Source organism: Dermochelys coriacea, chromosome 13 (genome assembly GCF_009764565.3).
Source record: "Dermochelys coriacea isolate rDerCor1 chromosome 13, rDerCor1.pri.v4, whole genome shotgun sequence".
NCBI lineage: Eukaryota > Metazoa > Chordata > Testudines > Dermochelyidae > Dermochelys > Dermochelys coriacea.
Window position 1 is genome coordinate 18,898,306 of NC_050080.1, and position 13,647 is coordinate 18,911,952.

General features: G+C 39.9%; 1 protein-coding gene across 5 annotated transcripts in view; it reads right to left on the minus strand.

Moving 5' to 3' along the window:
* Positions 1-5,025: 5,025 nt before the first annotated feature.
* LOC119841848 (translocating chain-associated membrane protein 1-like) overlaps positions 5,026-13,647 on the minus strand; it is a 54,123-nt gene continuing 45,501 nt past the window's right edge. For all 5 annotated transcript variants that reach the window (XM_038369565.2, XM_043495708.1, XM_043495707.1 and 2 more), the window contains 2 exons: positions 9,907-10,067; positions 5,026-8,557 (listed from right to left, as the gene is read on the minus strand). In XM_038369565.2, coding sequence (XP_038225493.1) covers positions 8,484-8,557; positions 9,907-10,067 — 235 coding nt within the window. In that variant the 3' untranslated portion in view covers positions 5,026-8,483. The remainder of the gene's footprint in view (positions 8,558-9,906; positions 10,068-13,647) is intronic.

Here is a 13,647-nt window from a genome sequence, read left to right on the forward strand (position 1 = left end):
ACTTTTCAGGAGGTAAAAGGATGCATAAAAGTAATTACTAAAAAAAGAAAAAACAAGATGTCTTCAATGATTTATGGTCCTATGGATAAAGTTACTGAAATCTTGTATATTAAAAGCCCTCAAATACAAGAAAATGGGCTCTCCCACTGGACAGACAGGTCATGAGCCCTTTACACACTTTCAGTAATTGTACACATTCATCACCTGATAGTGGTAGACCAAATAAGTATCCAGTTCTTAGCTGGAAGTTGATTCCTTTGTCAGAACCCAAATTGGTCAGAAATAAAGTAATTATGAATTACAGTAATCAGTAGCCTTCCAAAAGACACGTTTGCCTAATAGGGTAGTGCTTACTCAGATGAAGTTATCCTTCATAGAATCAGCTCTGGCTCAGGTGCGTCAACCAAGAACTATCCACATACACATACTTTACAAGGGATGATACTTTATGCTCCTAGAGGTCTGACATTTTGCTCAAAGTTCTGTCAAATGTTAATTAGCAGCTGTATTTATAAATATTATTACAAGTTAGGTACTTTAGTATCTAATTTTCCAAAGCTTCAGGAAGGTTCCTGGGAAAAATATTTGATTCAGCTTAAGAGGCAGATCAAGTAGGAATCTAGAAAAAGTTCTAGAACTCCATAGGTCCCAGTAATAAAACCTGCATCTGCCCTTCCCTCCTCTATTCCTAAAAACATGAGATTTAATTCCCTCCCCCCCCCACCCCTCGAAGACTGCACATTTCCTTAATGTTGCATGGAGGATACTTCTTTAGTTGATTCCACATCCATTTTTAATGTATTATTTAACATGCTTTCTGCAATTTAGAGGGTTGTTTTCTTTCCTGGAATCAAACTATTTTCTAAATTAGTCATTTCTTCAAAGTGCAGTTTTGTTGTGAAAAATGAAGTTCGTTCACTCTACTTTGCAGTAGATTTTAGTTGGGCTCATGCGTTATTGACAAAATTTTACTATGTTCTTCCTGCAAAGTCTATAGTTAGTGCTGCATGAGCCAAAAAGAACCAAATAGATTCCAGGTTGAGGATGTGATTTTCAAAAAAGCCTGTGAGCACAATTACCATTGAAAGTCAATGGGTCCAGCTCTTCTTTTGGCGGGGCGGGAGGTCTCACCATGCATATACTACACGGAGTTAATGTTTGCAAAGCACTGTATATATAGTATTATTTGCGTATAATAATTGGGAAGATGGCACCCCTTTGCATTGGAGTTAGAATTCTTGGAGATCCTACAATTGTCATCCAGGCATAATGTAGATGCAGCCTATGCTGATGGAACTTTTTCTGTAGGTTTAGGAACACAACATCCCCAAACATTACCTATGTAGACAGAGGCACTCTTCTATCAACATCACTGCATCTACCCTGGGGCTTTTGTTGGTATAGGTATGTCAGGCAGGGGTGTGGTTTTTTTCCCTACATATTTGCATGGGTCAGACATAACTTTTAAGTGTAAACAAAGCCTAAATATAGACATGCTGCACAGCTGTAAAAATTGCAACTTACCTGCTTTATATTGGTGCAAGTGTCTACATAAGGGCTTAGCAGCAATGCATTTGTGTAGCTGCACTTCTGGGGGGTGGGGGGTGGAGAAGTGGAGAATCAAATCTAATGTAGAAAATTCCTCACAGCCACTGTCTGGACCAGCACAGAAGGATCATTATGTGCACCATGGAGACAGAAGAAAGAAGTGCCTCCTATCAACAGGCACTAAGCAAAGATTATCAACAGGAAAGAGATAAAATGTTGGAAAATGGGAATAAACCCAGATGCACTTTGCATAGTTATGTGCATACTTTTAATAATACTTTCTCCATAGGCACTGTTAGTGCTTTTCAGATGGCTTGACTACTTAATTGACCAAACTACAAAAACCAACTGATTTAGTGTAGTAATAAAACATGGATTTAATGGCAACAAAAAAAATTAAAATTACAGAATTAAAAAAGTATCATAAATACATATCAGAAACAGTTACAGAATACCAGCAAAAAAACTTTCTATGGAGCAAGGTCTCCTATTAGGCATTTTACCAAGCAAATGAATAATCACTAGTTTACATACATCAGAAAACACAGCTTTTGTGCTATGTTTTACAAACAAAAGCAAACCAAACAAACAACCAATTACATAAACTTTACAGGGGTCAAAAGTAAAATAACTGATGGTTATTAATTTAGCACAATTTTAGCCTACAGAGTGGTGGATAAAGAGATGTTTTAAACAGAGTAATTTTTCTTGATGCATTAGAAAAAGCAATGCATTTCAGCACTCAAGTAGATTAACTGGAAGAGAACAGATAAATCAGTTAAACGGAAAGTACAGTTTAACATCAATTAAAAAACCCAAGCTTCCATATTTGTTGCAATCAGACAGTTCCACATTAATCATGGTTCATGAGCAATATAATATGGAGTACATTGCTGGTTTAAGTGTAGAGTCAACTCTATATAAGAATTTTACTGGATAATTGTAAAAAAATGTTAAGACACTATTACAGTTTGTAAACATTACTCTCTTGTTTATGATGGTTAAAACTAGTAACGATAAAGAGAGGTTTAATATTTATAACTTTACCATTTACAGTATTAAGGTCCTTTTTAGCCAACAATTCTCAGTACTAGCATATATTACATTTTGGGGTGGGGGAAGTAGCCAACATTCAGACAGATTAAGGAATGCATCAGAGAGTGTATTCCAAGTAGCAATGTACCTCCAACTTAACTAGATATAGCAGCCATTCCAATAGGTAATGTTGGGAGACAATCAGATGTTGATGATACATTTATAAAAATCATAGTTCATTGCCCCCTCTGCCAAATCATCTAATAGGAAACCCAATTAAATAAATTTATAGCATGTGAAGTACCACTGCTTCATTATTTGACAATATTGTGCATTTAGAAATTTTTCTTATATACATCTTGGAGCTGGAGTGAAGCAAACTCTGAAAGAAAATATGTACCATTAGGGCCTGATCCAACTCCTGTTGGGGGTCTTTTTGTTGACTTTAATAGTTGGATCATGCTCTAGTTGAAGTACTGCCACAGAAACAGCATCAGTAAATCTGTACAGTGGTTTTAAATAACAGTTCAAAATTTAGAAAATACAAGTTGATAGCTTAAATGATTTTGTACTTACTAGAAAATGTCATTGTAACCTTAAAGCAATACATTGCAGATAAAGAATAACCCCTTCATGTTCTGAGGGTTAAATAAGAGGATCCAATTTTGGTTTCACAATAAGTTATTTGCACAGTAAGTTTTTTCTATTTAAAACTGATAAGAGCTTTTATCAGGTGACTTTAATATGCATGCTCCCCTCCGCCAAATAAACCTTACCTCTGAAGGACTCCTGACATGCAACTGAAGTCTAGAACTATACAGGACAGAACAGAAAATTGACTGAAAACGACTAAAAGATTATTTATGATTTAATTAAAATGCTTATACAAATTAATAGGACTATTCATAGAGTTGTCATAGGACTAGAGAGTTTTTGCCTCAGATTTTGCACTGAGATCCCATAAAACCTCAGCTAAGTCAATGGGGCTGAAGGAAACATAGATGCAGAACTTGGTATTTAATGTATTTGAAGTTTATAATACTATTAAAATGAAAAATATCAAACTAGTTTTGTGAAGGTCTGACAAACCTACAAAAACAAGGAAATTCATTACTTGTGATAAAATACATGTTGTTAGTGTATGATCTTAAACACTTTGGGTAATATTTTCAGAAGTGCCTAAGACCCAGATTTTTAAAGTATTTATACATTTAACTCCCAGTGAAATCAGTGGGAATTAGGCACCTAAATACTTTTAAAAGTTGGGGCTTATTTTATTTAGAAATACAAGGCCCAGATCCTCAAAGATATTTAGGCCTCTAATGCTCCTTGATTCCAAAGGGAGTTTGGGGCCTAAATACCTTTGGGTTTCTGGGCACAAGTCCTAAGTGCTCTTAAGACATTTAGGCACTCTGAGAATTCCACCCTTGACATCAATGTGCTTTAAAGATGAAGAGGCAGTATGCACTCCCAACCGTAATCCTGAATTAAATATATTTGAGTTAGGCCCCAACCTAGCAAAGCACTTATGCACATCAGTCTCATTGAAGTCAATGAGAGTTAAGTATGTGCTTTGCACAATTAGGGTCTTGTTGTAGCTTCAGAGATATAGATTAGTTTAGTATTTTGGTTGTTGTTTCAAAGATGGGGGAAGAGATTGTTGGACAATATTTCCAAATGTACAAAACTTAAAAAAATCAATTGTCAATCACTTGGAAATTTTTAATTGCTGACCCCTCTTTCATAGCTTTGTCCTAAATATTGTGCTTAATACAAGTACACGAGTCCTGAACGTGTCACAAAGTTTCTTCCCACCATGGAACAAAACAATATGTGAAATTTTATTTGGCAGTGTAAAATGAATTCAAGACAGGTTGCAGTGTACAGAGATGGGGTTCTTATTTTTGAAGATTGTTAACATTTACTCTTTCAAATACAATAAAAATTATTATTAGGTGGGTTCGGGGCTTTGTACTCAATCAAAAGGGAACATTAGTACAGTTGTTTATTAGTCTTACTAGTATCCTAACTTCTACTTCCCTAACCCATAATCTTCCCTTCCCCCTTACATGTTATTGTCACCCATGCTCAAATCAGGTAGAAAAAACAACAAACCACCACTCCAAAAAACAAACAGCAACAAAAACTAAAAACAGAAATAATCAGTCTACATATTAACCTACAAGGAATTTTGAACTATAAGATCAAGTTACTATTTTTAGTCATTACCACTTCCAGTCATCACGCAAAAGTCCCTGCCTCAGAACAGCCAGCTCAGAGTCTGCTCCCCAATGCAAGTCACACTTGCTTTGTGTGTGAATAAGCCACATCCCTCCCATCCCCAATTTTCCATCTTCCATTATTTGATATTCCAAACAGTCACTGAAACATATGTGAAGTTGTCAAAACACACTGCATTAAGTGCAAAGTTGTTGTTTTGGGTTTTTTTTGCTGCAAGTTGTTTAAAGTTTACTGAAATGTCTTAATATTAAGGCACAGGCCTAGTTCATTTCACGCATTTTGATATTCCACAGTGAGCATCCAAAAATGCAATAGAATGACAAAAAACAATGATTTTTACCTTTAAAAGAAATAGTGGGAGTTTCTCTTGTGCTACAAGACTGAGATTCCTATCTTTATTTTACAGATATTGTAGGTGCGTATGCACACAGTATCCATACACACAATAATTATATGCCAGACACTTCAAATGTTTCACTTAAATTATTTGACTTCAGCAGTGTAGATTCCTTAAAGTGTCCATTATGTATGACATGCAACAAGAATAGTATTCAAGTACATTTTGTTCAGTGAATTCATAAGCAGGGTGCTAGAAATGTACTTTTCCATAATATTGAAGGAAAAAAGATTGGGGCTAAAATTTTGAAAAAAACAGGACCCTAACATCAAGTTACCACTTAGGCTCCTAAATAAGTGGCCAGAGTTTGAAGAGTGTTGAATACTCTGCAGTTCCCATTCTGGGAATCTGGCTACTTAATTGTAACTGCTGGGTGTTCCACGCTTTTGAAAATCCGTCTCCTTTTTAGGTGCATAGGTATAGATGGAGCCTAATTTTAGGCTCCGTGTGTGTGTATGTGTGTGGAAAATCTTGGTCTGAATGCTTTTGCAATGGATGGGGGAAAAGAAAAAAATTCTTATTCAAGAAAATGTTTGCATCTGTAATGTAAAAGCAATACAAATTTTATCCTGTATTCACAGTGTCCTTAGTGTAGGAATTCCCTTCTCAGGGTAAAAGATTTTACCTATATAATAACTAGTTTTTGGCCGTTTCAGCTGGTAAGTGGCCCAAAACCTAAATGTATGGTATACTTATAGTTGCAGTTACTTATCAGAGAAAGCATTGTCTTGTGAGCAGTATGGTAGAGAGACTAAGCAGGTCACACGAAAGCTGCTCATAAGAGGATACTTCTATCAAATGAGGCATTCATGATTATACAAATACGTTTATTAAAATTGTTAAAAAAATATATATTTTAGTTCCATGGTAAATATTTTTAGCAGAAATGTACAGGTTTATGAGAAATCACACATGATATTCCTACATACCATTTGCACATGGGAACCGTTAGGGCAAATTAGAAAATGGGTTCATAAGACTTAAATAGCATTAGATATACCAGTCATGACTATGTAGGTAATTTACAAAAATATCAGTAGCCTTATCATAGTCAAACAAGCGCTTAGATCAACGTGGCAAAATCTAAGATTAAGAAATTGGATGGCTCAAGGGACTGGTAATATGATATGGAACCTTCAGTCTCTCACTCGCTTGCCTTTCACAGAAGTGCGGTCAGGAATCAGGTGTGATTCATTCACTGGACTAAGAATTAGGAATCCTGATTTCTACTCCCAGTAGAGGCAATGATCCTCACTGTGTCCTTGGACAAGTGACTTAATCTGTCCGTTTCTTATATACTGAAAACACTGCTATTTATCTGCCTCACCGGAGGGTTATGAGGATTTATGCTTGTAAAGTGCTTTGAACATGCTGTGTGATAAGTGGCAAATACTGTTTAATGGAGTGTAGCTTAGGTGAACACACCAAAAAACTGTTTCTACTGTATGTGAATACATGGGTCAATCTGAAATGAATAGGTGGTCTATAGCCAGTTTCTAGGGGGAGAAATTGGGTAGATACAGCTGAACTTTTTACAAGTGGCTCCTCAACAGTCCTACTAGATTTTGCTTCACTTCACTAAAAAACTAAAAGACACTGCACTGCTTCAAGGAACACAAGATAGGGTACAAGAAAGAACCTGGTCAGTCAGTGAAGGGAGGGAGGGGAGAAATAGTATTAAGAAAAACCTACATATGGATACATTTTAAATAACTATTCTTTCAAGAAAGTTGTATATATGATATTTTGTGGCATTAATACTTAAGGAACTGTAAACCTTCCTCCTAAATCTTAACCACAACAGACACTTCAGAACATGTGACAATGTAATTTAATGCACATCTCTAGTGTTTTATGCAGCCAACGCATATATTATAAAGTCAGCTCTACTGCATAAGTCAACTGTTTTCTGAACAGAATTTTGTGTGCTGGAGAAATAGGATCCAATTGGCTGAAAGGATGGGAAGTAGTACAAGACGCCATGCAAAACCGATGCCATTGGTTGGGGATAAGAGGCCTATAATGCAGTGTTTACCAGATCTCTTAATTATACCAGCATCAGACTTCATTACTTCTGAAAAAACATTCTGAAATGGTCTACAGATTTAAATATAAATTATATCTGAAACAGTATTTAAGTAATGAGCATCTTAATAGCTTCATGGAGATATAAAAATTTAAATCTGAATTTGAAACCAAAACAAGTGGCAGCCAAATGTAGGTAATTAAAAATCTTAGCACCTTAAAAATAATTGCAGCTACAGAAAGTACATTTTCTGAACCCAATTTCATAGTCTTTATGAAAAAGCCATGTGTAACTTTCAAACAGCTCAATGCCAAAATTAAAGAAAAATTACCAGGGGGAAATTTTCACAAAATTTGGCCATAGCGTAAATGCTGGCCTCACTAAAATCTATGACAGCTTTCCTACTTATTTCAATGGCACCAGGATTTCACCCTAGATGTTTAATTGGCAACTTGTTTCCAAACAAGACATTACAATCTATTTCAAAACTCCCTATGTACATTGGCAATTCTGCAAGGCGACTGCATCCAATAATCTGTGTGTCTAACTAAAATATCACAATCACCTAAGAGGAAGTTAGGTATATTAAGTCAGAACTTGATGAACAGGTTATATAAATCAAGTTTTATATATTCTTTGAAGGGAAATAGATGTCATTCTCTCTCTCTCTCTCTCTCTTTTTTTTTTTGCCATGCTAACATGTATTTCAGACATACTATCTCTTACTCCAATATCAGAATGTGATAAAAAGAAGAGTCTGTTGTGCAAAAGTTTAAGGTTAAACATACATGGTAAGATATTTTTGGCCCAGAATTTAGGTTTTGTAAAACCACCGGTTTTCTAAACCGTAATATTAATGAAAATGTTTCCAAGTTGTTTTTTTAAATTTCAAATAAACAGATTTTTAGACTGAAATATTCCCCTGAAATGTCTGTCACTCAAACATTACAGAATTGTGCTACTAAGAGCCAGAAAGTGCAAGTGATTTGTCTATTTTCATTGTCCAAGTTGAGTGAAACTGAAAGAGGCAAACACTAATTGTAAATTAGATTAAAAAGTGACCAGTTTTCATAATAAGTTATGTATTAATAAAAATGTGTTTAAAATATATTTTAACTTGATAGTGTCCATTTAAATCATAACAAGACAGACAAATAGCCTATGATTCTGCAGTGACAGATGTTTTTTAATCACAGTCTTCTGTCAATATGTCATCTTCCGATTTCAGCTTCCATTTCATAATACTTTTGATTTTCTTGTTCTGGGCGATGCTCCATCTTCTAATTTTACTGCTCCATTGACAAAGTTAGCTGAAATTTTAAAACAGGGAAAGCTAAAGTACAGGTAAAATGCTATTTGCCTCTGTAGAATGCAAAACAAAAAGTTGATATGAAAACCTAAAAATGTCAGATGACAATATTCAACACTTAATGTAGGCAAAGCTCTGGGGTCTTCCAGCAGAGAGGTGGAACAAGGTAATGTTTTGAAGGACTTATAGAATACTTACCTACTAACTCTCCCTCTCATTCCTTTTGCCAGTGGAGGATGGAACCTGAAGATTTTGTTTTACTATAGTTGTGTGTGAACTATCAATGCTAACACAATAAAAGTCTATGGTAACCTACAATATTTGTCCCATAGTATTAAAATCTTGTGCAGTCACTACGAATCAACCTGTATGAGTTAACTTCAAGCTAGCCTGGATCCCTCTATTCAGAGCTTGAAAAATCCACTCATTCTAAGCAAGTGGGAAGTTTGGCCTGGGGATTTAGGGGACCACCACTATCAACTTCAGCAGAATCAGATTTAAACAAACCAAAGCAAAAATCAAACCAAAACAACCCTCCCGCACCCCACATTTCTAGCCCTTTTGATTGCAAGGGTAAGGACAAGTGTAACCAATGCAGCGTCGTCCTCCTGCACCTACAGACGTTCAATCTCTCCTGGTCACTGATTTTCCCACCTGCAGCAGAGTGTGAAGTCCACAAGATTACAGTTTCACTGCTGCTTTAAATTGTAAAGGGTCCAATTATCACTATAAAAAGAAGTCTCTGTAATTTGGTGTAGAATTTAGAAGAGTAAGTGACAGCTAATTACCTAATTTAAATGACCTAAAATTAAATAAAAGTAGAATTTATGGTCATCAAGAAAAAAACGGCCACTTTAAAAGCCTCAGTAATCAGGATAAAATAGATAATGTACAGTTTTTATTTGTAAGCATTCAAAAAAGATGTATTCTAAAGTTGTTATAGAACTTTAAGACTAATTTTTTAAAAACTTTTCAGCCTAGTAATATGCAGAATTTGTGGAGTTTGTATCTGTGCAGAGTTCAGTAAAGGACATCAACTTTAGAAAGAACATTAGCTCTGTGGGCTTTTGTTAATTTAGGTTTTTATTATAGTGTAGTATTGTCTCTGCTGGCTCGAGTTAGCAACATGCAATACAGCGTACCATGAGTAAGTTTCCATCAAAACATACTATTTTCTAACTTTGAGTGAGTGAAAAATGACATCTATTTTCACCATATAATAAGAAATGGACTACACGTTAGCTCCCTTGGGAATTGATACAAGGAAAATACAAAAAGATTTCAAGAACAAATCAAGCATAAAAATATTTATAGTATATATCTGAAGTGAATTAAAAAAACCCTACTGACCTCTGTTTGGTTCTTTTTTTGTTGATTTACTCTTTGTGCAAGTTATTTTTTTCTTAGGAATCTGGTTCTGGATGTGCTCTCTCCATTTCTTTAGCTGGAAATTTATAAATTTCCACATCATCCAGGCCTGTGTTAGACAAATTGCAGCCAAGCAACTAATCCTAAAAGGTTTCAGATTAAAATAAGAAGTTAGATAAAAGTTTCAACTATACATTGTTACACAGCAAAACACCACCAAATGTCCATCTTAAAAAGTTGCTGATCACTCCTAGAAAAGACAGTTACCTTTTCCATAACTGGTGTTCTTCGAGATGTGTTACTTACGTCCATTCAACTTAGGTGTGTGTGCTCGCCAAATGCACCGGTGCCGGAAGTTTTTCCCTCAGCAGTATACATAAGGGACTGGCTCCAGTGCCCCCTGGAGTGGCACGCACATGCTGCGGTATATAGGGTGCCACCGGTTACCCCCACCCTCAATTCCTTCTTGCCGGAAACTCCGACAGTGAGGAAAGGAGGGCGGGTTGTGGACTGGACGTAAGCAACACATCTCGAAGAACACCAGTTATGAAAAAGTTAATTGTCTTTTCTGCTTCGAGTGCTTGCTCATGTCTATTCAACTTAGGTGACTCCCAACCAGTACCCCTCGGAGGTGGGTAGGAGTTCATGGACGTGTAGATTGCAGCACAGCTCTGCCGAACCCAGCGTCATCCCTGGCCTGAGTGATGGCGCAGTGGGCTGTGAATGTGTGCACCAAGGACCACGTCATGGTTCGACAGATGTCCTGGATCAGGAAGTGTGCCAAGAAGGCAGCCGAAGATGCCTGCACTCTGGTTGAGTGGGCTCGGACGACTGGCGACGGAGAGACTCGTGCCAACTCATAGCAGGTCTGAATGCCAGAGGTGATCCAGTTAGAAATCCTCTGTGTGGAAACCAGGAGGGCCTTCATCCTATCAGCTGTAGAGAAGAAAAGCTTACAGAAAGGCTTTGTCCGATCTAGTTAGAAAGCCAGGGCCCTTCTTACGTCCAAAGCATGAAGGTGCCTCTCTTCACTAGTCTCATGGGGCTTAGGGAAGAAGACCGGAAGGAAGATGTCCTGGCTCATGTGGAAAGGGAAGGAAGGCCTTTGGGAAGGAAGGCCAGGTGGGGCTGGAGTTGGACCTTGTCCTTATAGAAGGCTGTGTACGGCAGTTCTAAGGTCAGGGCTTGCAACTTGGAGACTCGCCTCACCATGAAAGCTACCATCCACAATAGGAGAGACAGAGAGCATGAGGCCAAAGGCTCAAAGGGTGCACCGTGAGCCTGGACAGAACCAAGTTGAGATCCCCCTGAGAGGCCAGGGACCGAATTTGAGGAAAAAGTCTCTCGAGGCATCTGAGGCACCTGACCGTCATGTCATGGAAGAACACCGTCTCCCCTGGATTGGAAGATGAAAGGCAGAAATGACCACCAGATGCACTCTGATAGAGGAGTGTGCAGGGCCCTGGTTCCTCAAATGAAGCAGGTAGTCTAAGATTGACTGCACCAAAGAATGCAAAGGGGAGATGCCCTATTGGGCTGTCCAGCAGGAAAACCTCGTCCACTTTGTTTAGTTGAGAGCTTTCTACTCTTGAGGAGGACCTTTTGGACCCCTTCCAAACAGACGTGTTCCTCAGAATTCAGTCATGCAACATCCACGCCATGAGGTGGAGGGACGTGAGATTGGGGTGCAAGAGTCGACCATGATCCTGTGACAGCAGGTCCAGTCAGTTCGGCAGGGGCCATGGAGGGATCACTGATAAGCTTGATAGTGTCCCAAACCAGTGCTGGTGAGGCCATGCTAGGGCGATCATGATAACCTGAGCCTTCTCTCTCTTGATTTTCGCTAGGACCTTGCTGATCAGTGGAATCAGAGGGAATGCATATATCAGGCTTCCTGCCCAAAGCAGGAAAAAGGCATTGGAGAGGGAACCCTTGCCCAGACACCATCTGGAGCAAAACTTCTGGCACCTCCTGTTCTGCCTGGTGGTGAACAAATCCACTTGGGGAGTTCCCCACCTCTGGAAGATCATGCCAGCTACCTTCGGGTGGAAAACCCACTCATGGTGGGGGAGAAGTCCCTGCTTAGGTGATCTGCTTGCATGTTCTTGGCACCTGGAAGGCAACACGCTTCTATATGGATTCTGTGGCCGATGCAGAAGTCCCAGAGAAAAAGTTCCTCTTGGCAGAGGGCTGAGGATTGCGCTCCCCCTTGTCTGTTGATGTAGAACATCAAGGCTGTGTTGTTCGTCAGGACTGACTACTCTGCCCGACAGGTAAGGTAGGAAGACTGCGCAAGCTCTGCGCACGACCCTGAGCTCTTGGATGTTTATGTGTAGCGTCATTTCCTCTGGGGACCACAGATCTTGGGTTTGGAGGGTGCCAAGGTGTGCCCCCAGCTGAGGTCCGAAGTGTCCAAAACCAACTTAACCACAGGCGCCAACTTTTGTTGGTGCTGGTGGGTGCTCGCGGACCCCCGGCCCCACCCCCGACTCCACACCCTCCCTGCCCCTATTGGATCCCTACCCAAATCCCTGCTCTGGCTCCGCCTCTTCCCCAAGCGCACTGAGTTCCCCCTCCTCCCTCCCAGGCTCGCAGCACAAACAGCTGTTTCACGGTGCAAGCGCTGGGAGGGAGGCGCGAGAAGCAGGACACGTCAGCCCACTCGGGAGAAAGCGGAGGCTGAGCAGAGGCGGTGGTGAGCTGTGGCGGGGAGCTGTCAGTAGGTGCTCCGCACCCACCAATTTTTCCCCGTGGGTGCTCCAGCTGAGTGAGGAGTGCTGATGAAGGGAACTCCTTCAGGACTTTCCCAGGGTTGGTCCACCATCGCAGCGAGGTAAGTACCATCAAGAGGATGGGAACAACCTTTTCCAGGTGGTCCCTGGACTAGGAGTAGACTGTCAGCAGCCATTGCTACAGGGGTCGCATCCGGAGCCTGGTGTGGTGCACCACATATGTACATGCTGCCATGTGACCTAGTAGGTGCAGGCAAACCCTGGCTGTGATCAGGGGAAATGCGGAGACTTTTGTAATGAGGTCTGTCAGTGCCCTGAATCTCTCCAGCGGCAGGAACACCTTGGCTCAGATCGAGTCAAGCACCGCTCCGATGAACTCTATCCTCTGTACTGGAACCAATGTAGATTTTTTTTTGTCATTTACCAACAGGCCAAGACAATGGCAGGTGGCTAATAACTTCACAACATCCCTTTGGATCTGGAGCTGCCTTTGACTAGCCAGTCGTCAAGGTATGCGTAGATTTGGACACCCTGACATCTTAGGTAAGCAGCCACCATCGACATGCACTTGGTAAATACCCGCGGTGCCAAATGGAGGACCGCAAACTGATAGTATTTGGGACCTACCGTAAACCGGAGGAAGCGTCTGTGTCCCTCAAAGATGGCAATGTGAAAGTATGTATCTTTCAGATCAAGGGCTGTGTACCAGTCTCCTGGATCCAGGGAGGGGATGATGGAGGCCAGGGAGACCATGCGGAACTTCACCTTCGCTAGGAAGCGGTTCAAGTCTCGCAGGTTAGGATAAGTCGCAGACTGCCTTTGGCCCTCGGGATTAAAAAGTAGTGGGAATTGAACCCCTTCTTCCTGTACTCTGGAGAAATGACCTCCACCGCACCTAGCTGCAGTAACCCCTCTACCTCCTGCGTGAGGAGACTCTCGTGAGAAGGATTCCTGAAGAGGGAAGGGGAAAGAGGGCTGGGAAGGAGGGGTA